Genomic DNA, 22430 nt, shown 5'->3' with positions numbered 1-22430 from the left:
TGGCCTTTATTATGTTGAGGTAAGTTCTCTCTATGCCTACTTTCTGGAGGGTTTTTATCATAAATGGGTGTTGAATTTTGTCGAAAGCTTTTTCTGCATCTATTGAGATGATCATATGGTTTTTATTTTTCAATTTGTTAATATGGTGTATCACATTGATTTGCGTATATTGAAGAATCCTTGCATTCCTGGGATAAACCCCACTTGATCATGGTGTATGATCCTTTTAATGTGCTGTTGGATTCTGTTTGCTAGTATTTTGTTAAGGAGTTTTGCGTCTACGTTCATCAGTGTTACTGGCCTGTAGTTTTCTTTCTTTGTGACATCTTTGTCTGGTTTTGGTATCAGGGTCTTGAAAATTTTTTAGAATTACATTTTGTTTTTGAGTGTATCTCCTTGTATAGCTTTTAAAAAAAAATTAATTGGCTGCTATATGTATTATATATATATGTATATATATATATATATATATAACATCATAGCCTACTGATGTCATTATTTACCAGTTTGAGTGAAGTATGGAAACCCTACCTCTCTTTAATTCTCTGTTCTCTTTCTCATTTATAATATAATTGCTTAACATATTTCCTCTACATACCTTTAGAACCAGATCAGACAGTGTTATAATTTTTTCAACAAACATAATTTGGAAAACTTAAGAGGAGAAGGAATGTCTGTTGATTTTACCCACATTTTCACCATCCCTGCTATTTCTTCCTTCCAGATATTCCAAGGTTTCTTTTTTATTGCTTCCCTTCTGTTTAGAGAACTTCCTTTAGCCATTCTTTTAGAGTAGTAAGTCTACTGGTGACAAACTTTTAGTTTTCCTTTGTCTGAGAGTGTCTTAATTTCCCCTTCATTCCTGAAGGATATTTTTTTCTGGGTATAGAATTCTTGGTCAACAGTCCTTTTCATCCAACATTTGAAAAATAGGGTATCACTTCCTTCCTGCCTACATGGTTTCTGATGAGAAATCTGCTATCATTTGAATTGTTTTTTTCCCTTATAGGTAAAGTGTCATTTTTCTTTAGCTGTATTCAAGATTTTTTTGTCTTTAGATTTCAGAAGTTTAATTATGATCTGTCTTCAGGAGGATTTCTTTGGGTTTATCTTGTTTGGGGTTTGCTTAGTTTCTTGAATTTGTATGTTTATGTCTCTTAACAAATCTGGGAAGTTTTCAGCCATTATTCCTTTGTGTACTTTTTAAGCCCTGCTTTCTTTCTCCTCTCCTTCTGGGACTCCAATGACAGGAATCTTAGATCTTTTGTTATAGTCTCACAGGTCCCTGAGGCTCCATTCTTTTTTTCTTTTTTTCCAGTCTATTTTCTCTGTGTTGTTCATATTGGGTAATTTCTATTGTTCTGTCTTTCAGCTCACTGATATTCTTTCCTCTGTCTTCTTCATTCTGCTCTTGAGTCCATCCACTGAACTTTTCATTTCCATTACTACATTTTATAGTTCTAATATTTCCACTTGGTTCTTCTTTATATCTTGTTTCTTTGCTGAAGCTATTTTTTTCCCATTTGTTTAAAGCATGTTCATAATTGTTTGTTGAAGGCTTTTTATCGTGGCTGCTTTAAAATATGTCAGATAATTCTAATATCTCTCATCTCAGTACTGGTATCTATTGATTGTCTTTTATCATTGTTTGAAATCATCTTGGTTCATGGTATGATGAGAGATTTTTAAAAATTGGAATCTGGACATTTTTGTATTATGAGACTCTGAATCTTAATTTAAAACTTCTGTTTTAACTGACTTCTGTTTTAACTGACTTTCTCTTACACTGCTTTGGCATAGAAGGGAGAAATAGGTCTTCATTGCTGCCAGGTAGAGTTTCAGATTTCACACTTCACCTCCATTGACAACCAAGGGACACAGAGCTTCTCTTTACTGTTAGGTGGGGGTGTGAGTTCCAGCTCCCTGCATGGTCTCCACTGATACTATGGTGGATGTGGCCTCATTACTGCTGGGTAATGGTGAAAGTGCTGACTCTCTACTAGGCCTCCCCTGACTTAACCATGTAGGAACGAAGAAGGGTGCCTCTTTTCTGCCGGGTGAGAGTGAATTCCAGGTTCTCCGCTGACACCATGGTCTTTACTGACACCAGGGAGGGGTAGGAGGACTCATTACTGGCTGGTGGGGAAGAAAGTCATAGTTCCCTATTTGATCTTCTGTGACACCACCTGGCAGGGGTGTTGGGGCCACTTGTTATAACCTTGTGAGGATGGAAGTCTAGGTTCCCCACTCAGCCTTGGCATGGTGGGCAGTAGGACCACAGTGTTGTCTGTGGTGTTTGGCTAGAGTGGAGCAGTTATTGTCTAAAAGTTTTCTTGCTAGGCTGCCCCTTTCCTTTGGCTAGCAGGAGCAGGCTTTTATTGAGGCTTCTTCTTATTTTTATTTTATTTGTGGCCCAATTTGGCATTTCCAAATTGCTGGTTCTTCAGCTCCAAGTCTGGGATAAATGAGGCAAAAAGAAAACCCAAGGGACTCACTGCAGTGTTGTTCCTTGGGTCCTGCCATTCCTAGGCAGTTTGCTTTCTTCTTTCCACCTCTCAAAGTTATCTTGTTTGTTTTATGTATAATTTCTAGGGTTTATAGTTGTACTAGGAATGGTGAAAGTATATCTACTCTACCTTCCTAGAAGTAAAATTCCATCAGTGTATTTTTCATGTCAGGTATTGTATTTTTCATCTCTAGAAGTTCCATTTGGGTCTTTCTTATATTCCATTTCTCTCATTATATTTTATTTGCCTTTAGTCTTAAATGTATGAAGCATATTTATAACTGTTTTAATTCCACCATCACTGTCATTTCTAGGAAGATTTCTCTTGGTTTGGGGTAACATTTTCCTGTCTCTCTTTATGTCTCTTTTTTATGGTAATATTTAAATGGGTATCAGACATTGGGAATTTTATGTTGTTTAGTGTTTATTTTTTTTAAAAGATATAGCTGTTTATTTTTATTTTTTGGCTGCATCAGGTCTTAGTTGCGGCATGCGGGATCTTTGTTGCAGTGCATGGGCTCTTCATTGGGGTGCGAGGGCTTCTCTTTAGTTGTGGTGTGTGGGTTTTCTCTCTCTAGTTGTGGCGCGTGGGCTCTGTAGTTTGCGGCACACAGGCTCAGTAGTTGCAGCGCGTGGGCTTAGTTGCCCTGCAGTATGTGGGATCTTAGTTCCCCAACTAGGGATCGAACCCGTGTCCCCTGCATTGGAAGGTGGATTCTTTACCACTGGACCACAAGGGAAGTCCCAGATTTTTAAACAAATATTTATTTGGCTGCACTGGGTTTTTAGTTGCTGCGTGCAGGATCTTTGTTGTGGCGTGTGGGATCTTTAGTTGCGGCATGCAGGATCTAGTTCCCTGACCGGGGGTCGAACCCAGGCCCCTTGCATTGGGAGCGTGGAGTCTTAACCGCTGAACCATCAGGGAAGTCCCTAGTGTTAGATTTTATGTTTGTTGCATTTCTTTCATGAGTGTTGGTCTTGGTTCTGGCATACTTGGTATTAGTTTGATCCTTTCAAGGCTTGCTTTCAAGCTTTGCATGATGGTCCAGAGTAGCCTTTATTCTAATGTCCTTTTGAGGACTCTACCTGGTGCTGTACCCACACTGGCTGTCAGGAACACAAAACATTCCCAATATTGTGTGAGCTCTGGGAATTGTTTGGCTTACTTCTTTCTGGTGTTTCCCCCACGCCCGGCCTCATGGAGTTTCACCTGATGCATGCACAGATCAGTATTCAGACAAAGATTTGAGGGGACCCGCCGCAGATCTTCAAAGCTCTCTGTATCATTCCCTCATCTACAGTGTTCTGCTTCTCAATTTCTCGCCAACTTATCCTCCATCAACTCTAACCTCTGTCTTCTCCACTCACTGAGACTGCGGGCTTTACTTGGGTTCCCCCTTCTGCACTGCTCACAACAGTACAGTGCAGGAAACTACCTCTAGGCTGTAAACTCAGGCAGTCAAAGGGCTCATCTCATCTGTTTCCCTTTTCTCAGTTAACAGTGTTCTGCCCTACCTGCTTTCCAATACCTATAAACATTTCTTTTTCTTTTTTTTTTTTTGGCTGCACCATGCGGCTTGTGGGATCTTAGTTCCCCGACCAGGGATCGAACCTTGGCCCACAGCAGTGAAAGCATGTTGTCCTAACCACTGGACTGCCAGGCAATTCCCTATAAACATTTCTTTTTAAATGTTTTTTCTGGCTTTATAGTTATTTATAGTGGGAGAGCGATTTAGGTAGTGGTAATTCCTTTATGGCTAGAAGTGGAAATCTTTCTGAGTCAGTTTTTCAGCTGGAAACAACTAATGAAAGAAGATGCTAGGTCCCTAGGAGAAAGGACCATGAAACATCATGTCAAGAGTATAAGGTAATAATTCCCCCAGTCCTATCCTGTAGGGACTTATGACCATTTATTTGCATAATACACTTTGGAGAAAGAGGAATATCCAACTATTTCAAGACTGTTGGATACAGGGTCCTATTTGACTTTGAAACCAAGTATCTGAAACATCATCATGGCCCCCTGTTAGAGTAGCAGTGTATGGGGGCTAGGTAACAAATGTATTCCAGGCCCAGGTCTGGCTCTTAGTAAGTCTACTGGGTTCACAGATCCACCTAGTGGTCATTTCACCTGTCCTTAATTGGACTGTTGAGATGGACATAGTTGATAGTTGGTAGACCTACATTAACCACGACAGGTTAAGAGCTATCATAGTGAGAAAGGCCAACATGAAGTTCCGGAAATTGCCTCCACCATCTCAGGCTAAAATAATAAATTAAAAAATATCACATTAGTGCCCCTCTTGAAGACCTAAAGGATGCAGGAATGGTGGTCCCCACCATAATGCCATTTAATTCACCAGTCTGACCTCTGCTAAAACCAGACAGGTCCTGGAGAATGACAGTGGATTATGGTAATCTCAGTCAAGTAATTTCAATTTTATCTGCCGTGCCAAATGTGGTTTCTTTGCTGGAGCAGATTAACAGCCTCAGGTAGGCAGTAGGTGACCGTTAATCTGAGCAATATATTCTTTTCCATCTCTACAAGAAATGAGGATCAAAGTTTGCTTTCACTATTGAGATGAGCAATAAAATACAATTTACAGTCTTGCACCTGAAACATGTAAACGCTCCCACGTCTGTCATAATATAATCTGAAGAGACTTGGACCATCTGGACGTTCCATAGAATACCACATTACTCTATTGATGACATCATGGTAATTGTACAGGATGAGCAAGAAATAGCAAGTCCACTGGAGGCCTTGATAGGATAAACATTCTCAAGTGGTGGTACATAAACCCTGCAAATGTTCAGGGAAGTTTTTAGAGATTCAGTAGTTTGGACAATGCTAGGACATTTCCTCCAAAGTAAAGGAAAAATTTTGTATCTCACACATCTCGCCACTAAGAGGGGGCACAGTGCCTGGGTAACATCTTCAAGGTCTACAGATAGCTTATTCCCCACTTGGGAATACTGCTCTGACTCATATATTGGGTGACACAAAAGATAGTGAGGCCTAGAGCAGGAGGATTCAGCAGCAGGTCCAGACCGTGGTGCAAATGTTCCTGTTGACCATGGTGCAAATGTTCCTGTTGCTTTGGTCCACAAGACACCCTATTGTATTAAAGGCGTCAGTGATGGGAAAAGATGCCACATGCTGTTTATGGCAAGCCGCAAGGGGAAGTCACACATAGACCCCTACCGTGCTTGAGCAAGGCCATGCCTTCTGAAAGGGTATTTTTGAAAAGATAGCTCCTGTCGTGCTACTGAGTCCTAGTTGAAACAAAGTGCTTCAAGTGATCATGTAGCCAAAAATGCCTATTATGACCTGGGTTCTGTCAGACCCAAGTCATAAGATTGGTTGGGTCCATCAGCAGCGCTTCATAAGATGAAAGTGATATGCATAGAACTGGGCATAAGCTGGGCTGGAAGGTCAAAGTAAGCTGCATAAGCAGGTGGCCAGACCCCTGTCACCCACCACTATTGCACTGCTGCTGCTTTTTCAGTTCACATCTATAGCCACATGGAGTGGAGGAATCCCTCATGACCATATGACAAAAGGCTGGGCTTGGCTAATATATGCGTTGTCTCTGTAGGTGGAAGTAAGCTGAAAATACTGTGGATGTACTATGGCCCCACTTTGGGGTAGCCTTGAAATATAGCAGTGAGGGGAAATCTTCCCAATGGGCAGAGCTTCAGGCAGTACACCTGCCTGAGGAAAGAACACAGACTCACAGACAGTGGTGAATGGCTTGGCTGGTTGATCAGGAGCCTAGAAGAAAAATTTGAAGGCTGAAGACAAGGAAGCCTGAGGAAAAGGCATGTAGTTTACTTGAGAATGGGTACAGTGTATGATGATCTTTGTACTGCACGTTAATTCCCACCAGAGAACATCCACCACAGAAAAGTCACCAAACCACCAAGTAGATTGAATGACTTAGCCAGTTGATGTTAGCCAGTCTCGGTCATTGGCACCCCAGTGATGGCAAAATGGGCCTGTGAATGGAGGAGCCATGATGGAAACTATGCATGAGCCCAACATCATGGCCTCACCAAGGCTGATCTAGCTACAGCTACTGTGACTGACTGTCCAACTCATCAGCAACAGACACCAACACTAAGTCCCTGACATGTCACCATTCTTCAAGGAAACCATCCAGCCACTTGGTGGTAAGTTCATTACATTGACTCCCTGCTACCCTGGAAGGGTCATTGTTCCATCTTGACCTAAATTGTTGTGTATTATGGGTATGGGTTTACCTTTCCTGCCACCATCATCCAAGGGCTTACAGAATATTTGATCCATTGGCATGAGATCTTGCATAACAGTGCACTGGACCAAGAGACCACATTATAGCAAGGAGGTACAGTACTGGGTACATATCATAGGATCCATGGTCTGATCATATACCACACTATCCAGAAGCAACCCACCTGATACAATGAAACATCTTGTTAAAGGCACAGCTGAGACACCAGCTTGGAGATGACACCCTGTAAAGATGAGACACTGTCCTCCAGGATGCAGTATATACCCTGGATCAACAGACAACCTAGAGTGCTATCCCCAAGTAAAATATATGGGTCTGGGAAACAGGGGTTGGATGTAGGAGCAGCCCACCATTATCATCACTCTCAGTGACCCAACTGGGGAAAACTATACCTACTATCCCAGCTCTGAGCTCTGAGGACTTAGAATATTTCCACCAGTGGACACACTAAAAGTCTCATTAAACTTTAAGCTATGGCTGCCACCAGATTACTTCTGATCACTATCAAAAGACGAGGTTAAGGAGAGGAATCACTATCCTGGCAGGAGTAACTGACCCTGACCATCAGGAGGTAGGGCTGCTATTACACAATGGGGACAAGGGAGAATATATTTGGCACCCAGGTCATCCACTTAGGTATCTCTTGCTTCTCTCTTGCCTAATTTTGATGGTAAATGGACAAGCTGCAGTCATGGCCTGAGAAGGGCATGATGACCAGGTACCTTATCAGGTAACCCATGTGGACTAACAGAAGTATAAATTGAGGGGGTGTGGGGAAGAATCTAGAATGGGTAGTAGGAGGTAAGTACCAGTTGTAGACTTAAGCTACAGCAGCAGGGGCTGTAGTCTGTCCCAGATCTTCCTCCAAGTTTTCCCAGGAAAGGAAGCCCATCAGGATCCTGAAGGGATCGTTTCAGAACTTACTTAAGAACAAACTGATCTGACAGCACAAGAAGTGGACTGTAGTGGAGACTATGGTATGCTGCCCAGATTGCTCCCTTCAGCACCGAAGCACTCACTTCCCAAACTGCTGAGAACGTGCACAGCTCTCATCTGAGTTCCCCTCTGGGAACTGCCTGTGCCTGAAATCAGTCACCTCACCCAAGACCCTTTCCTGGTCAGCGTGGGGGTCTATAGGTCTGGCCACCTGCCTCAACATGGTACACACCTAGATGGCTCAAGCCACCCTAGCTTGAGCTCCCCAGGGGACTAAGGCCTTTGTTGAGACTGCGTCAGCTCGACTTCTCCCTCTACCGAATTTTGCTTCCTTCACTCCCCAACAGGTGTTAATCTAGAGGACGCCCCCAGTAAACTTCCTGCACCCAAATCTCCAACTCAGTCTGTTTTGCCGGGAGCTCACCTCATGACAAGTATTTGGACACTTTTTGAGATTCGCTCTGTGGAATGTTGCTCCTGTTGCTCAGTTTCAGAGAGCTTCATCATGGTGATGGTGGTGGTGTGGAAAGATGCAGTATTAAGTGAGCTTTCCATTTCAAGGACAGCAGGGATTGATGGCAAATCTGACAATCAAATGGCAATTAATTGCAAACAATACTAGTGCTCGACCTGTTACAGAGTTCTGGCAAGTGTGAGGTTGGATACAGATATTAGTGCAACTACTGATGACAGAACTCTCAATAGCAGGGATGGCTTTGTGTGGATGAAAGTAGTTAGTTGGCTTGGCAAGGCAGGTGAGCTCACATAGGATGATTGATAGAAACCAATTTCTCTGGTAAGGGTAGCAATAGAGTCAATGGTCTCATCTTTATCCTTCCTAAACTGCAAAATCTCATATTTATTTGAGTGACTCTGGCACAATCCACTTGTCAACAGTTGGTCTGTTTTCCAGGAATGGACCTCAAACTTACGCAGAACTATCTATCTACTTGCCTCATCTCCTATTCTGTAATTACCTACGAACTAGCCCCATATCTTAACCTCGGTCTGGAAACCAAGGTATTTTCTTTTTCAAAATTTCAGGAGCTGGTTGAAGAAATAAAACAGAAGTTCCCTTTTTAAACTTCTTTCATCCCAGCGTCATTTTCTCCAACAATTTCCCTTAGGCCTTATTCAGATCTCCTTAGAAAAGTAGACTCCATTGTGCTTATTTGTACTGAGGGCTTTATTAGCATACCTAGTAAGTTTTAAGACCATAAGGCATATCAACTTGTTGTTGAGTAATTTGTCCATAGCAACTGTGGGCTGTAGCCTGCAAATGTATTCTCTCTTTTCCTTTTTAGCAGTAAACCCCAGTGGCTCAAGAGGACATCCCACTTAGAGGTCCCGTCCCCAGTCTACTCAGTCCAGTAAACAACACCCAAAAAGAACACAACCTCTTTATTTTTTTTTCAGATACAAATGTTTAGTTTGGATGATGAGAATGAGCTAGCTCTATCATTTATTCCAATGAATTCCAATGTAGGAAGAGGCTAAATAGATCTAGACTCTTTTGGTCTATTAATATTTAGCTTATCAAATCTACAGCCTGGTACTTCTGGAGTAGGCCTGCCCCAATAACGCTAGATGTGATAACCGCTGAAGATGGCAAATATGGACAATTCAATGTATATTCAGTCTAGTCTGCTGTCGCTGTCTCCATATGCTTTCTAAAATTCCATGTTTGGTCAGAGCTGGGAGTGATATCACGGTGCTGGCCCATCTTCGCTCCACCACTCCTCTGATTCGGCTTTGCTGCTTTCGAGGTAGAACAGGTTCAGATGGTCTGGGAGCTTGTGGGGGCCATGCCCTTGGCAGCTTGCTGGGCTAACCAGTACTTATATCTTTTGGTCTTGGGCCTCTCAAAGTTCACCACAGACATAGGTACCCTCACAGTGTCAAGCCCATTTACCTGTACACAAAACAACAGGAATCTTCAGATCAGTGGGGCAGATACGAACTAACACCATCCAATCCCAGCTTTCTACCCAGTGAGAAAAAGGAGACAGGATGTGAGACACTCACCGTCACCTCACACCAGTACTCGCCCCTCTGTGTGATAGGCTCTTCTGGTAACTTTAATGCATGTGGGGCAACCACAACACCAAGCTGCAAAAAAAATCACAGCCAAAGGGAGCTCTGTTTACATGGTTGCCACTCCAGGCAACCTCTAGATTTTCCTCTACATGGGTGAATAAAACTGGGGGGTTTACCCTGGCTGATCCCATGGAAAGGCACAAACCTCCATAAATAGTGGCAGAATAACTCAGTCCTAATTTCTCAGAAAGGGAGGTGGAGTCACAAGGTGGAGTCACAAAGAGAAACAGGGCTTGAGATCAAACTCACTTCATCCACAAAAGTAAAAATTCTCCAGTGAGTCACATTTCCTCAGGTTTTCCCTAGCTAGAGAAAATAAATGATCCCACCATCTTCTCCTATCAGTCTTCAGATTCTATGTGACCATCCTTAGTTATTTCCCTCCCACACCCCTGCAAACCAATCAAGAACGCTTTCCCTAAGTTGGACAGCCGCATGTAAATCAGCGAAGTTAGAACACTTCCTCACACCATACACAAAAATAAACTCAAAATGGCTTAAAGACTTAAAATGTAAGACAGGACAACATAAAACTCCTAGAAGAGAACGTAGGCAAAACATTCTGACATAAATCGTACCAATGTTTTCCTAGGTCAGTATCCCAAGGCAATAGAAATAAAAGCAAAAGTAAACAACTGAGACTGTTTACAAGCTTTTGCACAGCAAAGGAAACCATAAACAAAACGAAAAGACAACCTATCGACTGGGAGAAAATATTTGTAAATGAAGCTACTGACAAGGGCTTAATTTCCAAAATATACTACCAGCTCAAACAACTCAACAACAAAAAAACAACCTAATCAAAAAAAATGGGCAGAAGACCTAAACAGACATTTCTTCAAAGGAGACATACTAATGGCCGACAGGCACATGAAAAGATGCTCATCATCGCTATTAGAGAAACGCAAATCAAAAGTACAATGAACTACCACCTCACACTGGTCAGAATGGCCACCATTAAAAAGTCTACAGATAGGGTTTCCCTGGTGGCACAGTGGTTGAGAATCTGCCTGCCAATGCAGGGGACACGGGTTCGAGCCCTGGTCTGGGAAGATCCCACATGCCGCGGAGCAACTAGGCCCGTGAGCCACAATTACTGAGCGTCTGGAGCCTGTGCTCTGCAACAAGAGAGGCCGCGATAGTGAGAGGCCCGCGCACCGCGATGAAGAGTGGCCCCCACTTGCTGCAACTAGAGAAAGCCCTCACACAGAAACGAAGACCCAACACAGCCATAAATAAATAAATTAAAAAAAAAAAAGTCTACAGATAACAAATGCTGGAGAGGGTGTGGAGAAAAGGGAACCTTTCTACACTGTTGGTGGGAATGTAAATTGGTACAGCCACTATAGAAAACAGTATGGAGATTCCTTAAAAAACTAAAAATAGAGCTACCATATGATCCAGCAATCCCACTCCTGGGCATGTATCTGGACAAAACTATAATTCATGGCTTCCCTGGTGGCGCAGTGGTTGAGAATCTGCCTGCCAATGCAAGGGACACGGGTTCGAGCCCTGGTCTGGGAAGATCCCACATGCTGCGGAGCAACTGGGCCCATGAGCCACGATTACTGAGCCTGCGCGTCTGGAGCCTGTGCTCCGCAAGAAGCGAGGCCGCGATAGTGAGAGGCCCGCGCACTGCGATGAAGAGTGGCCCCCACTTGCCACAACTAGCGAAAGCCCTCGCACAGAAACGAAGACCCAACACAGGCATAAATAAATAAATAAATAAATTTTAAAAATAATCTGTACTTTAAAAAAAAAAACCAAAAACTATAATTCAAAAAGATACATGCACCTCTCTGTTCACAGCAGATCTATTCACAATAGCCAAGACATGGAAACAACCTAAATGTCCATCAACAGATGAATGGAAAAAGAAGATGTGGTACGTATATACAATGGAATACTACTCAGCCATAAAAAAGAATGAAATAATGCCATTTGCAACAACATAGATGGACCTAGAGATTATCATAGTAAGTGAACTAATAAAGACAAATGCCATATGATATCACTTATATGTGGAATCTAAAATATGACACAAATGATGTATGAAACAGGACTTCCCTGGTGGCGCAGTGGTTAAGAATCCACCTGCCAATGCAGGGGACACAGGTTCGAGCCCTGGTGCGGGAAGATCCCACATGCCGCGGAGCAACTAAGCCCATGCGCCACAACTACTGAGTCTGCGCTCTAGAGCCCATGAGCCACAGCTGAGCCTGCATGCCACAACTACTGAAGCCTGCACGCCTAGAGCCCGTGCTCCACAACAAGAGAGGCCACTGCAATGAGAAGCCTGCACACTGCAACTAGAGAAAGCCTACGCGCAGCAACGAAGACCCAACGCAGCCAAAAATAAATAAATAAATAAATAAATTTATATTAGAAAAAAGATCTATGAAACAGAAACAGACTCACAAACATAGAGAACAGGCTTGTGGTTGCCAAGGGGCAGGTTGCATTGATTTACATGAGGCTGTCCAACTTAGGGAAAGCGTTCTTGATTGGTTTACACGGGTGTGGGAGGGAAATGACTTGTGGTTGCCAGGTTGGGGAGGGATGGATTGGGAGTTTGGGATTAGCAGACGCAAACTATTATGTATAGAATGGATAAAAAACAAAGTCCTACTGTATAGCACAGGGAACTATATTCAATATCCTGTAAAAAACCATAATAAAAAAATATGAAAAAGGATGTATATATATGTATAACTGAATCACTTTGCTGTACAGCAGAAAATTAACACAACATTGTAAATCAACTATACTTACATTAAAAAAAAAAATGCTTCCCGTAACTCCAGCTGGATGATCACACCCTTTCCTAACAGAGGGATCAATCCTGGGGTAGCTGCTTCTTCCCAGGGGTAGTTTCCACCCTCAGGGGTATAGCAGTGTTTGGGAATACTCACATTTCTGAGGAAGTGGCGGGCAACTATTTCAGGGTTTAGCTCCCATTTGACATTGTTCTTCATCCCTACCTGCAGGTGACATCTTCTCAGAAATCTCACTGTCTGAGAGGAATTATACACAGAAGATAGGTTAGAGTTGTAATCAAGGAGAGGAAACATGTTAGCAAGAGGCCAAGAGCCACACAGTCTGAGAGTTCAGGCAAAGCACAATTTCTGCCTCATAGCCAAGATAGGTGAGATGATGAATACGAAAGATAAAAATTCTCATTGTCTCAAGGCTGATATTATGGAAAGATGTTTTAGCGATGCTCTGGAAGGAAATGCTGCCTATACGTGGCTATTCCTAAGCAAGGAGAAACAGGCCATGTCAAAGTTAGGCTCATCAGGGACTTCCCTGGTGGTCCAGTGGGTAAGACTCCGTACTCCCAATGCAGGGGGGCCCGGGTTCGATCCCTGGTCGGGGAACTAGATCCCACATGCACGCTGCAATTAAGAAGTCTGCATGTTGCAACTAAGACCTGGCGCAGCCGAAAGAAAGAAAGAAAATTTTTTAAAAAATTTAAAAAGTGTTTTTAAAAAAAACCCCCAAAACCAAGGTTAGGCTCACCAATGGGGGCCGCTGGTATATCTCAGGATGGAATGATTTTCATAGACTGTTTTAACACAATATTCTGGCCCTTCAATCCCACCCCTACACCATAACGATTCCTCCCTGCTTACAAAACGAAGTATAAGTTCATTAGCTGACGATTAAAGATGTTTTGTAAATCATGCCCCAACCCTCTTTCCAGTCATATATTTCCTAATAGAAGTCCTCTGTTTTAGCTAGACTGGTCTACTTTCTATTTTAAAACATGCTTTAACTGAGATATCACCTCACACCTGTCAGAATGGCTATTATCAAAAAGAACACAAATAACAAATGTTGGCGAGGATGTAGAAGAAAGGGAACCTTCATACACTGTTGGTGGGAATGTAAGTTTGTGCAGCCACTGTGGAAAACAGTATAGCGGTTTCTCAAAAAACTAAAAATATGACCCAGCAATTCCACTCCTGGGTATATGTCCGAAGAAAACAAAAACACTAATTTGAAAAGATACGTGCACCCCAATGTTCACAGCCGCATTATTTACAATTGCCAAGATATGGAAGCAACCTAAGTGTCCATCAACAGATGAATTGATAAAGAAAATGTAGTATATACATGTATATACACACACACACATGTGTGCATACACATACACACACAATGGAATACTAAGCCATAAAGAACAAAATCTTGCCATTTGCAACAACAAGGATGGACTTGGAGGGCATTATGCTAAGTGAAGTAAGTCAGAGAAAGACAAATATTGTATGATAACTTATATGTGGAATCTAAAAAATACAACAAACCAGTGAACATAACAAAAAAGAAACAGATGCACAGATATAGAGTGTAAGACAGGCTACAAGGATGTATTCTACAACATGGGGAATATAGCCAATATTTTGTAATAACTGTAAATGAAGTGTAACCTTTAAAAATTGCATAAATTTTTTAAAAAATTAAACAACAACAACAACGTGCCTTAACTATCTACTTTTTCTCCCTTAAGAATACCTTTCCCACCCTCCTGGTCTATCCAAAGCCTACTCACCCCATAAGGCCTAATTCAATCCCATCTGAAAAAAATCCTTTCCCAATCACCCTAATCCATTTTGGTCCATGTCACTCATAATTTACTGCCTTGAGTTTATCACTTTCTCACGTGTCTATGTTCTCTCCAACTTGTCTGTAAACAACCCCGAAGGCAGAGTCCTCATCTCACTTTTCCATGGGTCCCCTGGTACCCAGGTTGGGGCCTCCCTCAATAAACTAGAACACTTCACCCAACAGGTCAGGATATCCTAGGATATCTCAATACCAGTTATGGTAGCCACAACACTTCCCCTTGCCCCTACCTTGTGCTTGAAATCAGGAGACTTCAAGGAAATCAAGAAGTCTTTCAGGAAGAGGTTGGTGACTTTGTAGGTGACCAATAAATAAAGATTTTCTATGTTTCTACTCACCGTCTCACCTGCCTTGGTCTGGATCTTCTCTAATTTTCCTTCTTGTCTCAGCTAGAAAAGAAAGTTATAGATGGGAAAAAAAAAAGAAAAATGAGTTTGTGGTAACTAATAACAAACTCTTGCTATACTCGGCATAGGCTGGGCTTCTGAATTCCTGTTCTTCTAGTCTCTACTTCATTGGAAAATGAAGTAGGGACTCGAAGAAGTTGCTAGAGGTAATCTTAAGGTTTTAATTCCTCCAAGTCCCTCTGCCGTCTTCTGGGCTCACCAATTTCTCCTCTTCAAACAGCTTCCTGTTTTCAGGAGATGCATATACAGCCAGTCCTTGAGGAAGCAGTCGATTACGGCCTACAGATTTTTTCACTGAGACCAGGTCACCTCGGACTCCAAGTTCTGCCAACAGAGAACAGAGACACTGGATCAGAATTATCGAGCAGTCCCTAAAAAAGGAGACGATCAAAGGAAAAAAGACCTCTTACTCTCTCACAGTGCTTATTCTTCCTAGAAGAAATATTAGCATTCACTAGGACAACACTTAAGAGATTTCTAATTCATTTCTTTAGGTCCTGATTTAGAAACTTAATATTCCCTGTACAAAGTGAAGCACTGTCCCATCACGGGATTTCAGTATCTGTGGCACACACTGTCAGGCCTCTTTCTCCCCACATACTGTTAATGATGCTGCTGCATTCATGTTCTGATTTTCTATGTAGGAGGCCAATGTCACCATCACAGTACTTTTTATGGCTTACTCTTCTCAAATATGAGCTGGTCATTCCCCCAAATTAGTGAAAAGGCAGAAAAAAGCTGATGCCAAACAGGCCCAGCCTGAGACAGGAAGCACCTCTGCCGGGGCCTTACCCTCCACCGACTGCGTGAGGATGAGCTCCAGGTTGTCTTTGGGCCGGTGTTTCGTGTCCTCCGCCAGCTTGTAGACGCGGTGCCGCCGGTGCAGGCGCGGCTTCCGGCCCTCTCCCGCTAGCGGCACCTTCCACCAGCGCTCCACAATGACCGTGCCCTGACGGCCGGGGGAGCGAGCGTGAGCGAGTCTCCACGGAGAAGCCTCCTCCTCTGGCCGCCGGCCCCTCAAGGCGAGCCCACCACCCGCAGGCCGGGGCCCCACCAGGTCTCAACGCGCCCCAGTCAAGGAGCCCCAGAACGCACACCCGGCCCTCACCCGACTGTGAGACAGGCTGAAGTCGCGCTCCGAGCCGGAGGTGCCCCCTTCAAGTCGCGGCCGGAGGAGCTCCCAAACCCTTCCTCGCACCAGCCGCTCAGTGCCCGCCCGCAGCAGAGCTCTGCCCGGGGCCGCCGCCATGTTCTCGGGCGCGGATGGAGGCGTAGAAGGCCCCCGGCGCCGGCGGCAGGAAAGGCCCCCACCGGGTGCCCGCGGAGCGCCTGAGCCGGCGCGGCTCTGTCCGAGCTGAGCCCGGGGGAAGCCCTGGGGAAGCCCGGGGGAAGCCCGGGCCCGGATTGGGCTGCGACTTGGCTGCCTCGAGACCAGAGATCTGGGATGAATGCTCCACGATTCAGCATTCCTCTACTCCCTTCTCCCAATTTCTTTTCGTGGGAGGGACACCCATAGCCACTGACACATAGTGGAGTGACTGTTTGGTGCACTGACACCGGGAAAGACACCCTCTCCCTCTTGGCTTCACTTTGTCTTTAAGATGGGGGCTTCGACTGAGCTCTAGTAGTTCTCTGAGGGCACTTCCAATTCTGACATTCTGTGATAACTGGATGCTGAGGGGAGAGGGTGCTGCTCTCATTTTTCCTTACTTCACCTCTGGAAAACTTGCAAGCCCCAGGAAGTCGTCTAATCCTTAATCGTGACACTGCAGTATTTAGGCTCATGTTTAAAGAATTCTAAATCACAAGGGAGACGGTTCCCTCCGTGGAGGGTCTCAGTACTGGGGAGTAAACCACATAAATGGAGTGAATAGGGTCTGTTTGGCAGAAGAGATTTATGGAAAGATGCTCTATACATCATGTTATTTGACACATAAACAGCCTTTGACCAGTAGTCCCTCCTAATTACACATTCTTAGCTTCCAGGACACCAATTTGTTTTTATTTCCTTCCTACTTCACTATTTTCCTTCACAGTCTCCTTTGCTGATTTCTCTTTTATTCCCCACTTCTCAGAGTGCCCCCAGGACTCAGTTTTTGGATCTTTACTCTTCTCAATATACACACTCTTGGTGATCCCATTCAGTCTCATGGCTTAACATACCATTTATATGCCAATGACTTCAAATATCTATCTTCACCCTAGTCTTCTAAACTCCAGACATGAATATCCAACTGCGTGTTATCTTCCCCTTATAGGTCTAATGGACAATTCAAAGTTAACATGCTCCAAACTAAATCCATCTCTATACCCTGCCCCATAGTGCCTCACCTGCAGCCTTTCCCCTCTCAGTTGATGGTAACTCCATTCTTTCAGTTCTTGGACTCAACTTCTCTCCTACGCCAGGAAATCCTGTGGGTGCTACCTTTATACTATTTCCAGAATCCAGCCACATCCCATCACCTGCAATGCTCCACCCTGGAATAAGACACTATCTTTCTCCTGGATTACTGCAATAGTCTCCTAACAAACATCGTTTAAAGCTCTACAGTTTATTTACAATACAACAGTCAGAATCTTTATAAAAACACAAGTCAGATCATGTCTCTTCTACCCAAAACCTGCAATGACTTCCCCCTTTACTCAGAGTAAAAGAAAAAGGCCAGACAATGGTCTACAAGGCCCTACAATGATCTGGCCCCATTAGCTCTCTTCTTTTTGTACTCTCCCTATAGCTTATACTACTCCACCCACAGTGGACTCCTGGCTGTTTGTGGAAAACATTTGACACATTCTCCTTAGGGCTTTTGCACTGGCTGTTGCTTTGACACAGAATGCTTTTACCCTCAGATGTTCACTTGGCCTAAATCCCTCACCCTCTTCAGGTCTTTGATTAAATGTCACCTTTTCAATGAGGCCTATTTAGATCACCCTATTTATACTGCAACTGCCCCACCCCCTTCACACTCCTGATCCTTCTTTATTCTACTCTATTTTCCTCCATAGCAGCTATCATCTAACATATGAAATAATTTTCTTGTGCTTAGTGTTTAGGTTTGTTCTTTCACTGTTAGAAGTTCCATGGGGCAGGGGATCTTTGTTTTGCTTACTGTGTATCCTAAGCTCATAGTAGGCCCTCAATAAATATTTGTTAAATGGATGAATAAATGAATATGCAGAGGTCTCAAACTGGTGGCCCCAGAACCAAATCTGACTCACCACGTTGATTTTTTTTTAATCAACAATTTTTATTTTTTAAGTTAGTAGCCAATATTTTTTAAAAATTTGAGAAATTTATCACAAAAATCTATCTTTCCAGTTTCTGTTGAAAAATCGTATGATCTGGTACCACTGAGTCTGCATTCCTGCATGGCAGCTGTTTGGAGCTATTGTGTCACTTTTTTTTAGGGTGTGAGCTTTTCATTTGGCTTCAGCCCCGCCCCGCAGCTCCACTAATTTCCATTAATTGTCCAGGCCCCCGGAGGCATTTGGTTTGCGATTCCTACCCTATAAGGCAACGAGAAAGTTCAACGACGTGTAGCACCACTGGCTTATTAAAGGTAGGGATGATAATAAAAATATTTAACTGATAGGAACCAGGAACCAACCAGTCAGGTCAGATGCTGGATCAGGGCCTTAGAAGCTTCCTGCAGTGTCAGACCCCAACCCTTTAGTTGCTGAAGTGTGTGTTTGCACATGCACATGCCAGAGAGGAGCCCACATTGTGTGGGCACAAGTGGTCAGCCAGGGCTGTTTACCAACCACTACAGAAGCGAAAGTATTTTAACTTCTGGTATAGCTGTGAAGTGCATACTAGTTGAACAGGAGCCTTGGGGCTACCTAAGGGGGTAATGGGGTAGGGAGCAGCAGAGAGGAGTCCTGAGGTGATGTAAGGGCTGACGCTTTGTCCATGTCATAGTGTTCACCGTGTCACAATGGCACCAGTTGCCTGAACCTCTGCCACCCATCCCTGAACCTCACATTGCCTCGGGGAGGCACTGAACTAAGAAACTGCCTTGTAACAGGTCGCGCCCCTCTATCTACTCCCTTTCTTATATCAAGAGGGGAAAAACACGGAACTACCGCTACCCGATCTGGTCACCATACGCCTATTACCTTTACTGTTACAAATACCGGATCACCCTCCGGGAGAAGATGCTGCCTTGTTATAAAAGGTACTTGTTTTCATCTCTACTTGTAGTTGTTTACATAAACTGTAAAGAAAAAAGAATTCGAAAGAACTTCCCAAGTGGCAAAAGATGATAATAGCAAAATAGGGTAGAAGGCTGGCATGGAGCTTCATAAACTTTTTCTATCTGGCTGGCTTGGGAAAATGGAAACAGATAGGTTGGTTCACATAAGATACAGAAGATGGTGCCAGAGCCTGGCCCTGTGTACCTGGAAGTTAAGAGTCTTTCCCCATCTCAGACTCAGAAATAAACTAATTTGGACCTCTTTTTCCCAATCAGCATCACTTATAAGGAACAGGAGGACTTGACACTCCGACCCCGTTGCTGCCTTCAGTGCTCCTGAGTCCCTAGTAGGCCTTCAGGGGGGCAGAAGCAGCCAGCAGGGTGACCAAGACCAGCTTAAAGAATTGTATTCGGTAAGTGGACTGGTGCTGTGACATGGTAGCCCCTTGCTGTAATGACATCTTGCAAAGGGACATTAGCTAGTTGGAAAATAAATCATAGGAAGCTAGAGCTAGATGAGACCTCGGAGCTCATGTGTAAAAGCTACTTTATAGACAAGGATTCTGGTCCAGAGATCTTAAGGCAAGGTCCTAGGGCTGGTGGTGAAAAGCAGGATGGGAAAAGAGAAAGTGGAAACAAAGATAGACTGTATTAAGACATAAAGCTGTTTAGATTCTAAGTTCTGGGACTAGAACCCAGAACTCCTGCCCTTGCCTTTGTATCATATCTCAGTAACATGCCTGGGTATGAGCTATGCATTTTAAGTAGGAAATGGGAGAATTTAGAGAAAACTTATATGATGGAAAAAAGTAGAAGAGTATTATCAGTGAGACAGTAAATAGATGGCACAGCTTTGTTTAAAGAATAAGCTCTCTGATGTAAATATAAGTTTCTGAATGGTTAGAGCACACCGAGTGAGGTCAGCAGGCAGTAATACTCCATTGACTCCAGATTCCAAATTATTTGTATCAAAGAGAACTCCATGATAGGAACAGAGTTAGGTCCCAGGACTAAGGGATATTGAGTAAGACCTTGGCTCCACTTCTCCCAGGCTCTCCATCAGCCCCTGCCTTGCTTCCACAGACACACCCAAACTGGCCTGAGATACTATTTGAGGGTTAGGTGAACACAGAAATAGGAGACTATTATTCTCATTTTTACTCGTTTTCTAGGCTGGGAACCTGACGGTGCTGGCTACTGACCCCCTGCTTCACCAGGACCCGGTGCAGTTAGACTTCCACTTCCGTCTCACCCCCCAGACCTCTGCCCATTGGCACGGCCTTCTTTGTGACCACAGACTCTTCCTAGATATCCCATACCGGGCCTTGGATCAAGGCAGCCGGGAAAGGTGACTGAGCCTGTATGGGGGAGAGGGGAGGAAAGAGGTTAGGGGATTTCACTCTTATGTCATAATCAGGTAGTGGGCATGCTAACCAGTGAGGGCTTATTCAGGAGCTGGATACATTCAAACCACTGAACAAGCCTGTGAGCTGAGCCAGGATCTGGGGTTCAAAGGATAACAGCCCATGGGAGGTTGCTAAACTGATTCAGAAACACAAGTGGGAATCCATAAATAGTTGAAAGGAAGTGCTCTCTAGCTGTTTGTCTTTATAGAGTGGCCCCTTCACCCCAAGCCCCTTCCATGGCATGGCTGTCAGTCCAGTAGTATATAATTCCTTGGCTTCAGAGAAAAAAATCTATCAAAACTAGTTTAGCAACTTTCATTTCCTGGCTTGGGTCAGGAAAAACTGAGTAATAAGATTTCTTCTGCTGCAAGTAGGCGTCCTTCTGGATTTTGAGCTTGCTGAACATTACATTGACCATTTTCCCTCTGGTCCCTAGTTTGACTGCAACACTGGAGTATGTGGAGGAGAAGACCAGTGTGGATTCTGTGCTTGTAAACTTCCACAACAACCGGAATGACAGAGGTGGGGATCTGCTCTGTCCTTCCCGGCCCTTTGTGCTGAAGCAGCTGACAAGTGACTTTTCCTTTGTAGACCTTCTTCCCCTCACTCTTTTAAAAAGGGCATGCTCAGGCAGTTCAGGGATTCAACACCCACCCCCTACTCCCCGCCAAGGAAATTAAGGCATCTAGCATTCCGTTCATTCAAGTCATAACTAGACTATCAGGAAGGCCCTGCACGTAGATTTCAGAATCTAGACTGAAGGAGCACTGGTGAAATGACAAAGAAGCCATTCAAGGGATCTGGCTGGTAGGACAGAAAGGATCTCAAGTGTATTAAACACCTATAGAGTGAAAGGGTCAGGCATTAGGCCAGCAGGCTAGGAATATAATTAACCAGATGCTAGGCACACGTTACAGAAACTACACCTCCTCCCTCAAGGAGTTTATACTTCATTTGATAAAAGACAAAGATGGTGAAGAGTTTACTATGCCATCCCGGTATAGTAAACTCCAGCCAGGTTAGAGTCTAGGTTTGTTTGACTCCAAAGCACATCATCCCAGTGCCTGCACTACACTGTTTCCCACACCCCCCAAGTCATTTCCTACTGGAAGAAGCCAAGGCTGGGGGAACAGTTGTATTGAGTTTCAGAGTGTTCTAATTTGTTCTCTCTTTTCACAGGTGCCCTGCTACGGGCCTTCAGCTACATGGGCTTTGAAGTGGTCAGACCAGATCACCCGGCCCTTCCTCCCTGGAACAATGTCATCTTTATGGCGTACCCCCTTGAAAGGGACCTAGGCCACCTGCCCAGTGAACCTCCCTGAACATGCTTATTCCTACTCTGTGAAGGGCTGGGAGCCTTGATAAATGAGAACCAGGGGCCCAGGATGTGATTCAGAACACCTTCCATCTTAGGAATAAAGGGTAGTGCAATCCTCAAGTGTTCACTGTTTCTTTGAGCCTTACAGAGCTGAATTCACTGTAGGATAGATAGATAAACATTTGATGACTGAAAAGATCAAAGGGGCCTGAGCCAGAGAGAGAGAAAGGATCCAAGGATTTTCAGTTTTTGCCTTCCCCTATTTATTCTAACCATCTGAGCACCTGCCAGCAGCAAAACCAAGCACTAGGGAATTCAGGCAGACTTAAGCCTTACTGGGAGACTTTCATCCATATATTTTGGTTCAAATTGGAGACAAGTGCTATTTCCTTCCCTTTGATGTGGAGGAAATCAGAGAAGGTACATGGTTCCTGTGGCATTGGCTCAAGGGGAGGAGCATCCCAGGAAGCAGGAAAAGTAGAGAGTTATATTGGAATAGGGAACCCATCAGAATGCAATGTAAACTGACAAGGCTTAAAGGCCATATTAAAGGAACAGGCTTTCATACACAGTGACAAACTACAGTTAAGAATGAGACACTACTCATTTTCCAGAGCAAGAAGTCCTATGAATGTTTTCTATCAGGGGACCTCTCAAGAGTAAAGGC

General features: G+C 43.9%; 2 protein-coding genes across 2 annotated transcripts; one reads left to right on the top strand and one right to left on the bottom strand.

Moving 5' to 3' along the window:
- Positions 1-9120: 9120 nt before the first annotated feature.
- MRPL9 (mitochondrial ribosomal protein L9) lies at positions 9121-16128 on the bottom strand. Its single transcript, XM_061183467.1, has 7 exons — positions 15955-16128; positions 15639-15795; positions 15046-15170; positions 14778-14828; positions 12726-12827; positions 9742-9825; positions 9121-9628 (listed from the first exon to the last, which is right to left on the bottom strand). Exons 1-7 carry the CDS (start codon positions 16093-16095, stop codon positions 9494-9496), a joined length of 795 nt encoding a protein of 264 aa, XP_061039450.1. The 5' UTR covers positions 16096-16128; the 3' UTR covers positions 9121-9493.
- Positions 16129-18986: 2858 nt separating this feature from the next.
- On the top strand, positions 18987-21767 carry OAZ3 (ornithine decarboxylase antizyme 3). Its single transcript, XM_061183473.1, is given in 6 exon segments — positions 18987-19021; positions 19316-19376; positions 19378-19452; positions 20212-20387; positions 20882-20967; positions 21625-21767. Coding segments are annotated over 6 exon segments (561 nt in total). The 5' UTR covers positions 18987-19001.
- Positions 21768-22430: the final 663 nt, after the last annotated feature.

Source organism: Eubalaena glacialis, chromosome 3 (genome assembly GCF_028564815.1).
Source record: "Eubalaena glacialis isolate mEubGla1 chromosome 3, mEubGla1.1.hap2.+ XY, whole genome shotgun sequence".
Lineage (NCBI taxonomy): Eukaryota > Metazoa > Chordata > Mammalia > Artiodactyla > Balaenidae > Eubalaena > Eubalaena glacialis.
This window is presented reverse-complemented; position numbering and strand designations above follow the sequence as displayed.

Excerpts from the sequence above, each read along its gene's own strand:
- MRPL9 (XM_061183467.1), bottom strand. The coding sequence starts at position 16,095 with ATGGCGGCGGCCCCGGGCAGAGCTCTGCTGCGGGCGGGCACTGAGCGG. Across the intron at positions 15,796-15,954 it reads TCAGCCTGTCTCACAGTCGG|GGCACGGTCATTGTGGAGCG; the intron begins GTGAGGGCCGGG and ends CCCGGCCGTCAG. Across the intron at positions 14,829-15,045 it reads TGTTTGAAGAGGAGAAATTG|CTGAGACAAGAAGGAAAATT; the intron begins GTGAGCCCAGAA and ends TTTCTTTTCTAG.